At 41.6% G+C, this 18,167-nt stretch overlaps 1 protein-coding gene across 4 annotated transcripts in view; it reads left to right on the top strand.

Annotated features, from left to right (window-relative positions):
* Positions 1 to 18,167, top strand: part of ABCB5 (ATP binding cassette subfamily B member 5) — a 65,625-nt gene that overhangs the window by 8,979 nt on the left and 38,479 nt on the right. For all 4 annotated transcript variants that reach the window (XM_061585945.1, XM_061585943.1, XM_061585944.1 and 1 more), the window contains exons 4-14: positions 907 to 964; positions 2,840 to 2,987; positions 4,882 to 4,948; positions 5,511 to 5,702; positions 6,040 to 6,211; positions 7,442 to 7,566; positions 8,089 to 8,266; positions 10,232 to 10,345; positions 11,386 to 11,496; positions 11,909 to 12,034; positions 15,387 to 15,590. In XM_061585945.1, the coding sequence (XP_061441929.1) occupies positions 907 to 964; positions 2,840 to 2,987; positions 4,882 to 4,948; positions 5,511 to 5,702; positions 6,040 to 6,211; positions 7,442 to 7,566; positions 8,089 to 8,266; positions 10,232 to 10,345; positions 11,386 to 11,496; positions 11,909 to 12,034; positions 15,387 to 15,590 (1,495 nt within the window). The remainder of the gene's footprint in view (positions 1 to 906; positions 965 to 2,839; positions 2,988 to 4,881; positions 4,949 to 5,510; positions 5,703 to 6,039; positions 6,212 to 7,441; positions 7,567 to 8,088; positions 8,267 to 10,231; positions 10,346 to 11,385; positions 11,497 to 11,908; positions 12,035 to 15,386; positions 15,591 to 18,167) is intronic.

Genomic DNA, 18,167 nt, shown 5'->3' with positions numbered 1-18,167 from the left:
TTTTTCTTAATAATAATAATAATAATAATAATAATAAAATTTTATTTCTAGGCCGCCTATCTGGCCGAATTAACGGCCACTCTAGGCGGCGTACATAGACTAAAATATAATATAGAGTAAAATATAACATATAATACTAAACAAAACCCCAGTAGTCTATAGACATCCCGAGCAGCAGGTTCACGCACACATACACACACATGGTCTCTGGCCCCTTCAGCAGTTGCTGCTTTTGTAGCTGGAGAGAGACAGGGCCCCACCCTTCCAGGCCAGGTGGAAATCAGCCAGAAATGCAGGGAGCAGGTCTTGCAGAAACTCACACAGGTAGATGGTCTCTGGCCCCTTCAGCAGTTGCTGCTTTTGTAGCTGGAGAGAGACAGGGCCCCGCCCTTCCAGGCCAGGTGGAAATCAGCCAGAAATGCAGGGAGCAGGTCTTGCAGAAACTCACACAGGTAGATGGTCTCTGGCCTCTTCAGCAGTTGCTGCTTTTGTAGCTGGAGAGAGACAGGGCCCCGCCCTTCCAGGCCAGGTGGAAATCAGCCAGAAATGCAGGGAGCAGGTCTTGCAGAAACTCACACAGGTAGATGGTCTCTGGCCCCTTCAGCAGCTGCTGCTTTTGTAGCTGGAGAGACAGGGCCCCGCCCTTCCAGGCCAGGTGGAAATCAGCCAGAAATGCAGGGAGCAGGTCTTGCAGAAACTCACACAGGTAGATGGTCTCTGGCCTCTTCAGCAGTTGCTGCTTTTGTAGCTGGAGAGAGACAGGGCCCCACCCTTCCAGGCCAGGTGGAAATCAGCCAGAAATGCAGGGAGCAGGTCTTGCAGAAACTCACACAGGTAGATTTTCAATGCTTTTGTTTTGCCTCAAATGACTTCACTTGCCTTGCCTTTCTGTTTGAATCTTTTTAGAAAGAAAGATGAGAAGTCAAAGAAGAAAACGAACAAGATGGTGGGCTTTTTTGAGCTGGTCAGTGTTTGATCTGTTAATTTTCTTTCCCTTTGTCCTTTTTTTTATTGGTTCGTATGTTACCTTCCCTACATCTACAGATAAGGTGAGATCAGGAGCATGCCTCAGGGTCATGTACTCCCTTCCCATTGTCATTATGGCACATAGAACATAACCCATGGGAACCTGGTGCCCTCCTCCAGATATTGTTTGGCTTGCAACTCCTATCATCCCTGACCATTGGCCATGCTGTCTGGGGTTGATGGGAGTCCAAACAACATCTGGAGGGTCACAAACTCCACACCCTGCTATAGGAAATATCATGGTTATTTGAATGTAGCCCAATCCCTTTGATTTAAACTAATGTTGAAAAGTCTCTCTCTCACATTCTCAAAATTCTGGGTAAAGAAGATCCTGTTCAAATAATAATTATTTATTTAGAGCTTTCGTACATCACTCTTCAGGCCAAAAGGCCATCAGAGTGGCTTTACATACAATTGGTTAAAGCAAGACAGTCCTTGCCCACGGGTTTATAATCTAAAAAAAACACAGCACACAAAGGAAAAGAGGCAGAGAGGGAAAAATCTCCTGTTCAACCTCTGCCCCCATGGTTACCTTACACACACTTAGAGGGAATTTGGGGAAGAGTGATGAGGAAGAACGTGCCCAAGTCCTGCCTCTTGGGGAGAGAATTGCATCCAAATAGGCCCAATGTTTTATGGTACCTAAACAAATTAATTTACATCACATCTTGAAAAAGAAACTGGGAGTAACAATAAAGGTTGCACATGTATATATTTTGAGCATAGGTTTTAAGTCTCTCAAATTAGAAAGTTATGTAAATGCTTCTGTCTTGCCATTATATGCACCAGTTAAGAAACCACTGAACAATTGGTGTGACAATTCTGGCAAGAAGACTGGTCCAGAACCTGCCTGGGTCTGAAAGGTGACCAAGTTTCATTTGCTCCCAAAATGGTAAAGTGGGCACAGGACAGTCATAGGCTGGGAATGGTCACCAACTGGGCAATCACAGATTTTAAAGTTGCCTTGATTCCACCCCTTTAAAGGGAGATGCTGGTCTCAGATGCAGCATATCCAAGCTCAGAGGGTTATTTGAAAAGGAAAATTAGCTATATATTTTTCCCATCCATGAGTCCTGGATTGCATTGGACCAAAAGCAAAAAATTGCACTCAAGGAAGGGTAATGCCAAACCCCTATGCCAGTTACAGGACCAGTCATAATGCCCACCAGCAGTTGGGGTCTGTTGTTGTTAAGCATCAATTCCAGAATAACTATATTCATTTAATGTCTTGCAGCTTATATTTAAAAAACAACACCCTGTTTTTGTTCTGTCAAAATGAGATTAAGAGTGCATACACACCATACATTTAAAGTACATGACTTCCCCCAAAGAATCCTGGGAACTGTAATTTAACCCTCACAGAGCTATAGTTCCTGGCATCCTTAACAAACTACATTTCCAAGGATTGTTTGAGGCAAGTCATGTGCTTTAAACGTATGATGTGTATGCAGCCTTGGAATACCCACAGAGTGAGTGAATCTGGTGTGTGAGGAACTGGTCAAGTAAAAGGTGAAAGGCAGGCTGTTGACTAACTCCAGTTGCTCAGAGAGGGAGAGATCAATGGGCAGAAAGAAGCCCCGAGAGAGAAGTGAAAAGCAATAGCTGAAAACTATTAGCTGGAGAGAGATTTATCTGACAGCTGTGAAAATCCTGACAGAAAGTCAAAGGGGAAATTCTTCCTGAATGGAAGAAAATCACCTGTAGGACAAGAAGAACAGAAAGAAAGCCCTGCAGCTAAGAAGGATGTGTTTGTTTGTGTACACATTCTGCCATAATTTCATCCATATTCCCCTTTTTTTCTTTATCCATCTAGTTTCATTTTGCAGATGGGCTAGATATCGCTTTAATGATACTGGGATTTATCACAGCTGCTGCAGCTGGAATTGGACAGCCACTTATGATCATTATCTTTGGCCAGATGACAAACAGCTTTGTGGTGACTGGCCTAAATGGGTCTACAGGTAAAAATCACTAAATTTGCCCAAACTGTGCTTTTAGGATTCTGAGCTTCTAGACATGGAGTGGCTGAGAATGTTGTTGGAGAAGATAGGACTTTTAAAATACTAACTATCAGTACTGGCCATTTTTCTTATATAGGAAATCTTGATGAGATTTAGTCAAGGAAATGCTTTTCCAGGCACTTGGTGTATAGTAAGATAAATTAATCTTTACTGCAACTCCAACACCCATCATCCTTGAACGTTGGCCATACTGGCTGGGGCTGAGGGGAGTTGGAGTCCAACAACATCTGGAGGGCCACAGATTCCCCACCACTGCTTTAAATGAAGTTTCTCTTGGGAGGCACTAATGGCAGTTTGTTGTCAGCTATGGCAATTGGATCTGGCTGTAGCCAAGTGACTCAAGCGTGACTTAACTTTCCTTACTGATTTCTTACTTCTTCATTCCTTACTGATGAACAATATGGCTTGCAAATGGAATTCATATCTTTGTAGAATTGCATGTCTCACACTTTGACGACTGTATCCCTAAAACAATAGCAAAAAGGCATTAGCAGAGGAGGCTCCCTTCACAGGATGATAGGGGGAAATGAATTAGTGTTTGGAACTTGTTTTGACACTTGTTGCTATGTGATAAAATACCTCCCTTACCATTTTTATTTTTCCTTGTTCATGGGAGACTTCAACATGAGATGGTTGTGAGTGTGTGTGTGTCTTGCCCAAAGTGAGAATCATGAAACAGAGGCAAGACTGGAATTAATTCCTGTTTTATTAGAGTAACATCGAAGGCAAGGCATCTCATAGATTTCACTAACTAGCTCACTGTAATCCCTAACTAAACTATTCAGGCTTACTCTGCAGTTTGTAAGGGGAGTTGACTCAGCACCCTCATCAGGGGCGCGTGGGCTTAAGTAGGAAAGGTTTTCGCCCGTAATCTCTGACTCCTGCGCAGGACCTCCCTCTGGCCAAGCCTCTTTTCTTGGCGGCGCGCACGAGGTGACAGAGGGCGTGCACACGTCTGCTCATCAGACAGTCTAGACTCCTCAGGTACCATCTCCATTGAAGGGGGCGGCGATGTTTCTGGCGGGGAAGCATTTGAAGGGCCAGACAAGGAATCCTGGGGAGGTGGAGTTGGCGCGCGCGCACGAGGTCTTGCTCCAATGGCTCTCCTGGGGTGCTTGGCAAGGGAGGGGTCTCCACGTGAGTGGGCAAATTTCCCGTGGGAATCAGAGAATGGTTGGTCGTGTCTCCTCCCCCCAGAACTTCAGGAGCATCCTCCACATCTGACATCTCTCCCATCTGCAGGGCTGGGGGTGCGCCCTCAAACAGCTCCGCCCCAGAGTCACTCTGCACCAGGCAGGGGCCCTGGGGCTCCCCCGCCTCCTGATCCAGGCCCCCCGGGTTTACCTGGGGCTCAACAGTGTGTGACATTTCTCAGTGTTTGTATGAAAGTCAGATGCTTTGGTTAAATCCAGTTACAGTATGTTGAAAGTGTCCTTATATGCAACGTATGTGCTGTGTTGGGTTCCTCATGGGCTGATGAATGCATATTTTATTGACAGCGACATTCTTAAAAATTCCTTGGAAAGAAGCCTACATCAGGGAAATATCAGGTCTGAAGATCAGAATGGGGGTAGATGCTTATCACCTTTGGCTCTTAATCTTTTGTAAATCACTTGGAGACTTTTTGTAGTGGCAAACTAATATCAAAATATAATAATTAACAAGCTTAGTAAACAAAGCAGTACCATGTAAAGATGTCATGATGGCATTGCCAGAAAACCTTTCAACCTTGTAAACTGCCCAGAGAGCTTCGGCTATGGGGTGGTATACAAATGCAATAAATAAATAAATAAACATCTTCTGAAAATTATAACTGGTGCTGTCTATTTTACAGATGCTGTACAAATGAATGGCTCTGCATGTCCAGAAGCAGCTTCAGATATAGAAGGTCAAATGGCCATGTAAGAACCTATTCAGTTATTGAATCAACCAAAGACCTACCTACTCTAGCATCCTGTTTCCCTCAGTGGCCAGCCAGATGCCTATGGGAAGTCCACAAGCGGGACATGAGGGCAGCATCCCTCCTCCCACAGTTGTTCCCTACTAACTGGTATTCAGATGCATGGTTCCTCTGATCCAGCGGGTAACAAATATTCATCAAGACTAGTAGCCATTGATAGCTTGTCTCTCCATGAATTTTCATCTTGCTGTCAGCCCACATTTTGCACTTGTCTGCCTACCTATGTCTGCAACTACATTTCTTCAATATAACGATGTGTCCAAGAGGATGCTGCTCACCTTTCTTGTGAGTTGCTTTTTGGCTGAAAGGTGGTGTAGAAATAAATTACAGCCTTCCCCAAACAGGTGTCCTCCAGATATTATGGACTATAACTCCCATCGTCCCTAACCATTGGCCATAGTGGCTAAGACTGATGAGTTATTGCCCAAAATATTTGGAGAGCTTCAGGTTAGGAAAGTTGAATTGTATGAGCCATTCATTTTGTTCATTCATTTCTTCAACAGGCATGCTTACTACTTTGTTGGTATTGGCTTTGGGACATTGATCTGTAGCATGATTCAAATGTGGACCTTTGTGACCACTTCTGCAAGACAAACAGCAAGGATACGTGAGAAGTTCTTTTTTGCTGTACTTCACCAAGAGATGGCCTGGTTTGATACTACCCAGATTGGAACACTGAACACTAGATTAACAGAGTAACCTGCTCATGTTTCTGTTATAATCTGGGGAAAGGGTGTGTGGTCATTGTCATATACCACAAGATGAATAGATTACTGTAGCTAGAGTCCATTAGCCTGATTCTGCTCTGGGCGAGATGTGAATCCTTTAAGGGGTGGTTAATTACATTCCCAAATGGGTTTTACATGTACATTCCTTCTTCCTAATCAAACAGCTGGGAATATGCATATGTTACCATTTTTTAACAAATCCTCTTTACTAGCTCTGATACTAACACCATTCACAAAGGCACTGGAGACTTATTACTGGATAAAAGCAACCACTGACATTCACATTTTTCCTCTTTAATTGCAGTGATATTAACACCATTCATGACGGCATTGGAGACAAGATCAGTATATTAGTCCAGTTTTTTACCACATTTGTGGCGGGGATTGTCATAGGATTTGTGTATGGATGGAAGTTAACCCTGGTGATCTTGTCTGTTAGCCCTCTGCTTGCTGTATCAGGGGGTCTGTGGTCATATGTAAGTTACTAGAGTTATAAATGAAAATTCTTTATGCATATAACAAGGGGAGGTAAAGAATGGAAGGAAAAGAAGAAGAATAAAATGAAAACTTGTATGAATGAATAGGATGGTGTTTCTGCACTAAAATATTCTACAGAGATTGTCCCCCGTTTATCTTTTTAACTCTCTATCTAGAAGTTGTTCTAGTCTTGTTAAGAAATATTAACCATTTCTAGAAGAGAGCTAGGGTTAGAATGTTGGACATAGGCCAGAGAGATTTGGGTTTAAATTCCTGGTTGACCATAAAACGTGCTGGGTGAGTCTGGGCAATTCACTTTCTCTCAGCCTGACCTATAGAAGATTCCATGTACAGCATTCTGAGTTCGTTAGAGGAAGCATGGAATAAATATGCAATAATTAATAAGAAATCTAGCAAAGCCCCATCTGAACCTGCTGTATTTTGTGCTGTCTGTTAAAGCATGTGTGCCTGATAATTGCAGAGATTGTGAGGACTGTGTAAGTAAATTGCTGTGGAAGGAAACTGAATTGATACTGCTTCATTTTCCTGCATCCCTCCCCCAGACTCAATATTTAGGTCAAATGTCACATTTTATTTTTTAAAGAAAAGTGACATCATTGTTAGCATGTGCATTTTTATAGTAATCTTTTACTCGTTTTTGCTAAAACTCATATCATCAGCTTCAGTGAAACAAGCTAATCAAGAGATGTCCTCCGTGCAATAAAGAACTATCTGCAAGAGAAATCTATTTTGTTGGTGTAAAACAGGGATGGGGAATCTTGAGTCTTGGGCCAAATGCAGACCTCTAGGCCTTTCTGTCTGGCCCACTGGACCCTTTCCAGGAACCTCCCCCACTGGCCATGCCCTTCTGGAATGCCTCTAGCTTGCCTGGGTAGAGAGAGGTGTGGGTAGGAACCTGAATCATTTGCATGATTGGAATGTAGCCTTCTGTACAAAGGTAAAGAGTGACCTCAGTTGCTCCACCCATTTTTGCCTCTAGCCCTGTCCATTATTGGCATGCAGCGCCCAGAGAGTTGCCCATGAAGCAATGTAGCCCTTGGGCCAAAAAGGGTTCCCTACCCTGAAATAAAAGAGATTATTCAGGGATAGAATTGAAGTATATGAAGAGAAAGCATGTCCCCATTTCCCATCACATAAATAGTTCTACTAGTTTGTGTGGTATACTGTAAACCAACTTCAATTAAAAAAAAAATCTTTACCTTTTCCAGCTCCTGTCAGTGTTGACTACTAAAGAGCTCTTGGCTTATGCTAAGGCAGGTGCTGTGGCAGAAGAAATCTTGTCAGCTATCAGGACAGTTGTTGCTTTCAATGGACAGGTGAAAGCTATGGCAAGGTAAGTTGGCTTCTGATAATAGCTCCATAAATTAAATGCCAAAGCCATATAGAAGGTTGATTTGCTCCATCTCTCCACAAGCTGAAGCAAGCATTTTTTGAGGGCATGAGACAGCAGCAGGTGGAAGCATCCCTCCACACTAGTGTTTTGGGGGATCAGATGTATTCATATGGTTGGCCATGTTCACATAGAGCTCACACTGTACTTATGCCCATACATGTGGCTGATGGGAACAGGCTTGTAAGTCAGTGTGAACTGTACTGAACATCTGTTTCTAACCTCTGTCAAAGGGGCATCACAGGATAAAACATGCCTGTCTTTCTCTTTTCTTGCAAAAAACCCCCAGCAGATTGCACCTTTAGATGGGAAAATCCAGTGAGGTTCTTAGAGCCTCAGAAGATTTAAGGGTCGGGGCTTTTTTGTTTTGTTTTTGTAAAGATAAATGTCTAAAATACTTGTATGAATGGAAGCAGAAGTGAGCAGGAAATATCTTAAATATAACATTTGGGGCTCTGTTTTCAGGTATGATGCAAACCTAGAGGATGCTAGGATTGTTGGAATGAAAAAGGCCATCACCACCAACATTTCAATTGGTGTCTCCCAGTTTTTTATATATGGATGCTACGCTCTTGCTTTTTGGTATGGAACCAAACTCACAAGGGATGAGAAAGAGGCCTACGACATTGGGACAGTATTAATTGTAAGTCTAGTTGTTCTACTAAATGCATATTGTTTATAAATATGATCTCTGACCTTCAAACGAAAGTAGAGTTTGCACTTGGGATTTAGGGAGCTGAGTCCAACCCACAGAAGCATTGCTACCTGGTTCTGCACAAGCGGACTTGATCCATAGATCAGTATGCACAGTAATAGGCAGCTTCTCCTTATTAAATGGTTGCCATGGATACTGGCAGCAGTAATTTTCTGAAGGCGGGAGGAAAAAGGGATTCTAGCCAAGAACAACTTTATCCCCCCTCTCTAATAGGTGAGCCCTCTGAGTGACCAGAGTTTGTTAGGGGTATATATATATGTTGCTTTGCAGAGAATTATTGATATTATAATCGCTATTTGTTCACAAGTCTCCACTGTTATAGATCTTTATTCTAAACTCTGTAGTTATTGCCTGTTTACATTCCTTTTCAAGTGCATTTGCAGAGCAGATTAAGGCCGATAATCGTCAGTGTCTTCCCCCTTGCTGCTTACAGTCAATACCTCATTTCCCCCTGCTGCTTTCTGTCTGTCAGCTACAATCAACACTTCATTGACATAAGTGAAAGGGAATACACATTTGAAGAGCTCACATAGAAAGTAATCTATAAAAGTGTCACACCATCGATGGTTTCAAAGTGAATTAAAAAAAAAGAATCAGAAAAAAAGAAGAATGAATTGGAAACCAGGCATGGAGGGTTGCTACTTAAAAATTCTCTCCACAAGGATAGAGAATATCAGAAATAAAAATTAATCCGATGGCAAATCCAATTATTGTGGAAATGGAACTCATCGCTAGTACGTAGTAGTGCCATTAGGGTAGGACTTTGGGGCAAACATCCAGTGTCCATCTCAGCAGAATGAGAAAGAAGGCCCCAACATGCAATAAGCCTGGCTTACCTTGAAGAAATGCAAGTAATGCATATTACAACCTCAAGAGGGGTGCCCTTGTAAGGCCTTTAAGTCCAGAGTCTAACATTACTGAAATGCATCTCTGCGTGTATGAACCTGATCTACCATCACAATATGCATAATTCTAGGGACTTTCTTATGGATGCAGGTAATGTCTAGCAAGACAATCTGTGCACAAAATCTTACTCCTCTGCACAAATTTGCTGAAGTGGGGCCTCTCACTGCTCCTTAAAACAGAACTAAGTAAATCAACAGCGCCACCTTCTTGTAGTTAAAGTAATAACCAGAGATTGGAAAAGTTACTTTTTTGAACTATGACTCCCATCAGCCCAATCCAGTGGCCATGCTGGCTGGGGCTGATGGGAGTTGTAGTTCAAAAAAGTAACTTTTCCAAGCTCTGTAACCATACTGTACTATGAACTCTTAAATTTTCCAATTTAGCTATTATTTTCATTGGACACAATAAGTAGACTACATAGGTAAAGGTGTCCCCGCACTTATAGTGCGAGTCGTTTCCAACTCTTAGGGTGACGTCTTGCGACGTTTACTAGGCAGACCGTATATATGGGGTGGGATTGCCAGTTCCTTCCCCGGCCTTTCTTTACCCCCCAACATATGCCGGGTACTCATTTTACCGACCACGGATGGATGGAAGGCTGAGTGGACCTCAACCCCTTTTACCGGAGATTTGACTTCCTCCTTCCGTTGGAATCGAACTCTGGACATGAGCAGAGCTTCGGCTGCGTTACCGTCGCTTACCACTCTGCGCCACAGAGGATCTTGATAAATAGACTACATATGGGGTATTAATAGCTGAAGAAAATTGAGAGGGGGTGATTTTCTATTTTGTTTTCAGCAAGAATACATTTACAAAGTTATGCATCTATATCCTGCTTACTTGGAAGAAAACCCTGTGTGTTGAGTGGAGTTTACTCCCAGATACTCGAGCATAGAATTGCAGCCTTAATTGTTATGGTACTTAATTAACTGATGTCAAATCTCTAGTTTTCAAATGTTAATTATTTCAACCATTTTCTCACTATAGGTGTTCTTTGCTGTGCTCATTGGGGCATTTTCCCTTGGGCAAGCATCCCCAAATTTGGAGAACTTGGCCAATGCTCGAGGAGCAGCCTATGAAGTCTTTAAAATTATCAGGAAGGTATTTATTGGCCAGGATGTATAATACTGACTCTTGTAATGATCCACCTAACTATGCACCTTGATACCATACACGCTTTAGAAAAGAAGTAAGGCAATGAAATATCCCAAAATGTTTCTTGAGTCAACATCACAAATGTGGGATAAACTGAAGGTTTTAAGTAACCCATCAGTATCCTTTTATATATAATTATAAGTTTAAAATAGCAAATGCAACCAGTTTGGAATAACAAAAATTTACTAACTTGTATACAGGGGGATTCTGTATAATTTTTGACATATCCTCAGGATTCCAGAAAGGCAACTTGTCAGGGCTGGGAATGGAAAGGAATCTTTAGCAATCCCACTTTTGCTAATGGAGATTTAAAACTCACCAGGTGGGCAGCACTGTTAGCATGCCCTAGCCAGTTTAATTTGTATGCTTTGTATAAGCTAGTTACTGGCAGGGATGTTAGTTTATAACATCTATATCTTACCTTTCTCCAAGGAACTCAAGGAAGCATACATGATACACATTTTATCCTAACAGCTATCCTGTGAGGTAGGCCAGGATGAGAGAAAGTGACTTGCCCAAGGTCACCCAGTGAGCCTCATGGCAGAGTGGAGATCTGAACCTGGGTCTCCCTGGTCTTAGTACAGATCTTTAAACACTACACCATGCTGACAAGAAGGGAGTCACCCTCATCTTGTGTTTTAGACAAGAAGTGATTATTCCTCAGGAGCACTGATATCACTAACATATTATTACAAGATTTAAAAAAGTAGGCACAACAAATACACTTAAAATGCACTGGCCCTTAAAATGCACTTATCCTTTATATATGCAAGCTGCGACCTTTGAACTTGGCTGGGAATTGTGCTTACCTTAATCCAAAATGGCAGCTCTCATTACCAGAAATACAACCTTTTGGGAAGAGAAGATACTGTAGCATTTTAAAGAGTGTGATGCCACATGCATTTATCGTTAGGCACAAAGTGAAGAATATGCCTATGTTAAACTACAGTTGTAGCAGGTAACTTGCTTCCAAATTTTCTTTCCAGCCCCGTCCCATAGATAGCAGTTCTAGTGAGGGGTTCAAGCCAGACAGACTCCAAGGAGAAATTGAATTCAAAAACATCCATTTCAGCTACCCATCTAGACCCGATACACAAGTAAGCTTTTTTCTCCCCTTCTTATTTGCAGATAGTTATTTTAGTAAATGTGCATTACTCTTTCCTGCATGATCAAAAAAGTGCTGATAGGTTTGTTAAAAATATATTATCAGGGTTGCTGTTGTTATTTTAACAAAATAAAAATATTATCAGCAACAGAAAGAAATGTTTGTATCTGGAGTAGAAAATGCTGTCAGATATAGCAATCACTTCTGTGTTAAATGAGTGTATTGTTTTTAAGGTGTCATTTATTGATCAAATCACACCACCATAGATCATCTTCCTTAAGAAGCTTCCCTCTGTGATCTCTATATATCTTTCATTTCATTGTATCAATAATCCCCCCGATTAAGGTACAAAAATGGCAAAAAAGTTGGGTATTCTTTTAAAAAAATTGTTATCAAAATTCCAGATTCTCAAAGGCCTGAACTTAAAAATCCAGCCTGGGAAGACTATTGCTCTTGTTGGTTCCAGTGGTTGTGGGAAGAGCACGACAATTCAGCTGTTGCAGAGATTCTATGATCCAGCTGAAGGACAGGTATATTTTGACCGAACCACAGCTTTGCAACTTTCAGCATCACTACTTGCAGTTTTCTGTATAAAAAAGCACTACAGTATTTGCTTGGAAATAATCGCTCTACAACACTGATCTGTGGTCTTGCCACTATGTTAACTAACTCAGTTTAAATACTTACTAATTTTAAGAGCAATTCTTAGACTGTACTTCCTGCTTTTAGTTGCTTAGTTTACGTACTATTTCAGCAGAATAAAAATGGTCAAAAGTGTATGTAAACAAAAGGAGCTTTTTCATTGTCACTGTATAGCACACAAGACTAAACATATCATTCATCAAACAGAAAACAGTATGGCAAGCACCATGCATCCAGCAGGGCATCAAATTGTCTAGGACATGGGGATGTGTTACATACACCTTCTAATTTAGCTTATTCTCACATTCAAAAAAGAGGTGTGAGAGAGTGAATGAATGCCTTGCATTTCTTGTTTCCATCGAAAAGTTAGCCACAGCACTCCTAACAAAGTGCACATGTGAAAAAAGTGTTGTTTGGATGTACAGCTTAGGGCTGTAGTTTTTCATTCATTTATTGAAACTAATTGCCTAAGTACAAAAAGCGCACTCACTGGGAATTGCACATTCATAGCAGAATATAGATGTGCAACTGTTATTTATTTAATTTTTATTTTATTTATTTATTTATTAAATTTATATCCCGCCTTATGGCCAAAAGGCCCTCAAGGCGGCTTACAAAAACACAAATATAACACATCATAAAGCATAAATACAATAATGCAATTCTCAAAATTAAATAACAAATAACATTATTAAAAGAAAAGAAAAAACATTTAAATAAGAGAACCAAACACTTTATAAAAAGGCCTAGATAAAAATCTTCAATTTCCCAGCAAATAAGTAGCATTTTTATTTTTAACATATAAATATACACAGTATATAAGTAGCCAAACAATAATAATAAACAACAAACTAATGAGAACATCTCAATAAATATACAATTAAACAATCCCCACACACTTCACAACAGTGTTTAACAAAAATATGCTATAGTCCAAATAACAACAAAAATGAATCTCCAAAATTAAATCTTGACCCCCAAAACAACTAAAAAACAACTAACCCCAGTAGTCTATAGACATCCCGAGCAGCAGGTTCACGCACACATACACACACACGGTCTCTGGCCCCTTCAGCAGTTGCTGCTTTTGTAGCTGGAGAGAGACAGGGCCCCACCCTTCCAGGCCAGGTGGAAATTAGCCAGAAATGCAGGGAGCCGGTCTTGCAGAAACTCACACAAGTAGATGGTCTCTGGCCCCTTCAGCAGTTGCTGCTTTTGTAGCTGGAGAGAGACAGGACCCCACCCTTCCAGGCCAGGTGGAAATCAGCCAGAAATGCAGGGAGCAGGTCTTGCAGAAACTCACACAGGTAGATGGTCTCTGGCCTCTTCAGCAGTTGCTGCTTTTGTAGCTGGAGAGAGACAGGGCCCCACCCTTCCAGGCCAGGTGGAAATCAGCCAGAAATGCAGGGAGCAGGTCTTGCAGAAACTCACACAGGTAGATGGTCTCTGGCCCCTTCAGCAGATGTAAGAATCACTTCCTATGAGGCATCCTGAAGTGATGTATGTGACAATCCCACCTTTGGCTCCCCCTGTCAGGTTCCCACCTGCTTCTGGCTACCGCCTTTCACTAGGCACCACCAGGGACACCACCAGTCAGGATCGTCGTTTTTATTTTTTCTCACTCCGCTCTAGCACAGATCTCACTAGATCCCACTGCTAGGCAACACCACCAGTCACTTTCTGTAACCCAAACTCCCAAAGACTTTGCTTGTTACTTTGTGACTGTGTGCCTATGCTGTTCCCAACCCCCTTGTATCTTTATATTTAAAGCATACAACTCTGGGTTGCTCTGGATACTTGACTTGTTACAGTCTCTCCCTTCACTGCTGCCACCATTAGATACAGTTTCTGTTCAGCCTTGGTAATTACCTTGCCCTCCCTTCTGGTCTGTATATTCCCCCAGCCAAGGATCAGGCCTTTGGTAAACCAAATAAGTATTTATTAAATATCAGAAATAACAAGATTACTTAAGGAATGTTTCACAAGCGTATGGTTTCATCTATATTCTGTTAGGTACTTGACTTTTTGCTAATTGCCTCAGAACTCCGACTCACTCTCAATACCACCACCTCCAAACCTCCAACCTCTCTGTCAACCTCTCAAAGACCCCACCTCAACCACAACCTCTTAAACACCACCTCCCAGATTCAACTGCCCTTCTTCCATTTATACTCCCAGCCATTCAAACGCTCAGCCAATCATCCAGCATTCTACTGCTCATGTACTCCCCCCTCCTCTTTCACTCTACTTACCATATATCTTCTATATAAACAGCACTTACCATATTTACAATATGAGCAGGAACATCACAATGTACAATTTGAAGAATTTGTATTCACATAAGACAAGTCTTAATATTTGGGCAAGACAAGTTACATATGTGGGATGAAGCATCAACTCTTTACCTTGTTTTTCCATAATGGAATAGGCTGAATTCAGACAATCATATATTGACTTCATAAGGTAAGAAATGAAAAGATCTCATTCCCTGACATGCAGCCACTTCACTTCTCCCTTTGTGCAACTGAGTGAACAACTCAGGAAGTCATTAGTTAACTATAGTTAGATACCTGAAAGACTGTCTTACCCCTTATATATCCAGTCGATCACTGCACTCTGCAGGTGAGGGCCTCATGCAGATACCATCTTATCAGGAGGTTCATTCTGCACAATATAGGAAACGGACCTTTAGTGTGGCAGCACCTACCCTGTGGAATTCCCTCCCTTTAAATATTAGGCAGGCGCCATCTCTGTTATCTTTTTGGTGCCTTTTGAAGACTTTCCTCTTTCATCAAGCCTTTTAAGTTGAGACCTATCCCAGTCTGCGTCTGTGTTAGAAATGCTTTTTAATTTCTTTTAACAATATGTTTTTAACCCTTTTTAAAGATGTTTTTAAAGCTTTTTAAAAATGTTTTTAATGTTGTTTTGTTTTAATGTATTTTAAGGTCTGTTTTTATGAAGTTTTAAAGTGTTTTTAGCATTTTTGTTTGCTGCCCTGGACTCCTGCTGGGAAGAAGGGCGGGATATAAATCAAATAATTAATAAATAAATAAATAATAATAAATATAGTTTCCTGTTATGCTCAAACCAGGAAACTGTGGTTAACAGGTTACAAACAAGCCTGGATTAGAAGCCACCTTTAAATCATACCTTCATATCTTGGCTTGTGTGGAAGCCATTAACCAAAGTTTTCTGGTTCAGATGTAATGTACAACTCTTACAAATTCCTGCGTCTCCCAGATTACTATAGATGGACATGATATCCGGACACTTAATCTTAAATGGATGAGAGAAAACATTGGCATTGTAAGCCAAGAACCAGTTTTGTTTGCTACCTCAATAGCTGGCAACATTCGCTATGGCAGAGAAGATATTACTGATGCTGAAATTGAGCAAGCTGCTAAAGAAGCTAATGCTTATGACTTCATATCAAAACTTCCTGATGTGAGTATCTGAACTTTTGCATTTTCTTTTGTGATCCTGGGAACTTTGCTCCCACATGTGAAAGGATATATGCATGCCAGTTTTCAAAATATTCTTAATTGTTTTCACTCTTCATTAGATTGTCAGAGCAATTAAAAAAACCTTACGCTGAAATAGGTATGTGTGTAGGCATTGGATTGAGTGGAGGTGTCCCTCTGCTTAGCTGTGCAGGCTAAACTGGCTTCCCATCACCCACCACAAACTGGGCATTAAGGAAGAGTCTGAGTCAGTCCAGGAGCCGCTGTCACTGCTGTTGTGTTATCAGGCCCAATCATCCCCCTGCCTTCTGCATAATCACTGTGAGCAATAGGGCTCTGCAAAGCCTCACCATGGGGGTGGGAAGTGACTTTGGATTGTGCCCTTAGTCATTTATAGGCCAGTGTTTTTGTCAGGGGCGTCACTAGGGCGGTGCGGCAGGTGCGGGTCGCACCGGGTGACACCTCCAGACGGGGGTGTCACCCAGAGGCACCCCCCCAGGCACCGCCTATGCACCAACGAGAGCCTTCACGTGCCGCTCTGGCTGCCTTCCTTGGCTGTTAGAAGGTGGAAGCGGCGGCAGCAAGGCGGCAGCTCACTCCCGGGCCCTGTTGTTCAGCTGTGCATTCCTAGAGGCTGCGCCTGTGCTGCGCGCGCACAATCACTCACAGTCTCAGAGAAGGCGCTGCGGGCTGCACCGGGTGACACCAACCCTAGTGACGCCACTGGTTTTTGTAAATTAAATAGATATGGACTCACTGATCTTTAGGAACAGGTATACAAAGCCCTTTTTCTTATGGTAGATGGAGACTGGTCTAGATGATCCCACATAAACTTACCCCTCTCTAGGTGACTGAGGATAACTACAGATGAGTATAGGCCAAACAGATATAACTGTGAAACTTAACTCTGGTCACGATGAGCCCATTCTTGTTTTATACTATGTAGCTCGGATTCTTGACAATCCACACATACAAATGACTTTAGCTGACACAGGTCTGTGAGTCCTTTTTGTCTTAATCCATGAGATTTTACAATCTATAAAACATATTCTCTTCTCAAACACAATATGATCTATTTGTACAGTTTTTCTATTTCACTATTTTGTTGCAACTAGGAAGTTTGTACCCAAGTTAGAATTTTAAAACAGGTATATATCCAGTGGGATCTATTTCTCTTGGTGAACACTGACAACCCTGCTAACTCATCCCCAGCACACCTTGTTCATATTCAAGCATGGGCCTGAATACTACCTAACCCAGGGGCGAGGATCCTGGTGCTCTCAAGAAGTTGGACTTACAATTCTCATCAGCCCCAGCCAGCCCAGCCAGTAATGATGGGAATTGTGGCAGTACAGATGCTGCTGAATTACAAGTCCTCCAGTCCTGATCTAACCTTTTAAAATAAGTTTTCCTTGCAACAAACGCCTGTTGCAGTGTTAGAGGAAATATATTCAATTTGTAGGCATTATATTTGTGATGATGGAGAAACAGATTTATAGTTTACTGTGAGCATGTGGTCAGATTGTCATATTTGGGTTTATAGAAAGCAAAGTCCAGTTTGGCTCACAGCAGCCATGCAGCAAGCCAGAAGAGAGAGTGGGAAAGAATGACCTATAGACTGATAAAACTTCTGGAGAATCCCTTGAAGTAGTTTCTTATCCAGGACATCATTCTATCAACACAGTCTTTTAAAATCTTAATCTAAAAATGAACTTGTTATTGTATTTCTTGAATATTAGAGGGACAATTTGTGGATGATGTTACATCTTATTTGGGTTGTTATTAATCCTCAGAATTACTGAAGCTGTTATAGCTTCAGTTTACTCTTCTTAAGATGCTCATTTGACTTTTTGGTATAAATTTTTTTTGCTATGGAAACAGCTGTGTGTGATATGCTATATATGATAGTACAGGGCCTTGCAAAAATAATCAGACCCCTGGCCAATGCTCTCATATTACTGAATTACAAATGATGCATTGTGATTTCATTCTGTATGATATTTTATTTTGAAACACAAACTCAGAATCAATGATTGTAAGGTGACATTGGTTTTATGTTGGGAAATGTTTGTAAGAAACATAAAAAACTGAAACATGTTGCTTGCATAAGTATTCAACCCTGTGCTGTGGAAGCTTCCAGTTTACAGAGAGGAAAGAAATTGCCCTTTCGAGGACACAATTACCTTACCGTTGGCCTCCACCTGTGAACTGTTAAAGTTTCTGTCACATTGTCAGGATAAAAACCTCACTGTTGAAGGATCATTGGTCAGGCTGTGGATCTGAAGGGAAATGAAGACCAAAGAGCACGCTACAGAAATGAGAGATAATGTAATACAAATGCAAATAGGTACAAAATAATATCCAAGTGTTTGGATATCCCAGTGAGCACAGTTGGATCAATAATCAGGAAGTGGAAGCTGTATCACACCACCCAGGCACTGCAAAGAAAAGGCCACCCCTCAAAACTCAGCGCTCGAACAAGAAGGAGACTTGTGAGAGAAGCCACAGAGAGGCCAACAATCACTTTGAAGGAACTACAGAGTTCAGTGGCTGGTAGTGA

Source organism: Rhineura floridana, chromosome 10 (genome assembly GCF_030035675.1).
Source record: "Rhineura floridana isolate rRhiFlo1 chromosome 10, rRhiFlo1.hap2, whole genome shotgun sequence".
In the NCBI taxonomy this organism is placed as follows: Eukaryota; Metazoa; Chordata; class Lepidosauria; order Squamata; family Rhineuridae; genus Rhineura; species Rhineura floridana.
The sequence above is the reverse complement of the archived record's forward strand: the minus strand, read 5'-3'. Positions and strand labels throughout refer to the sequence as shown.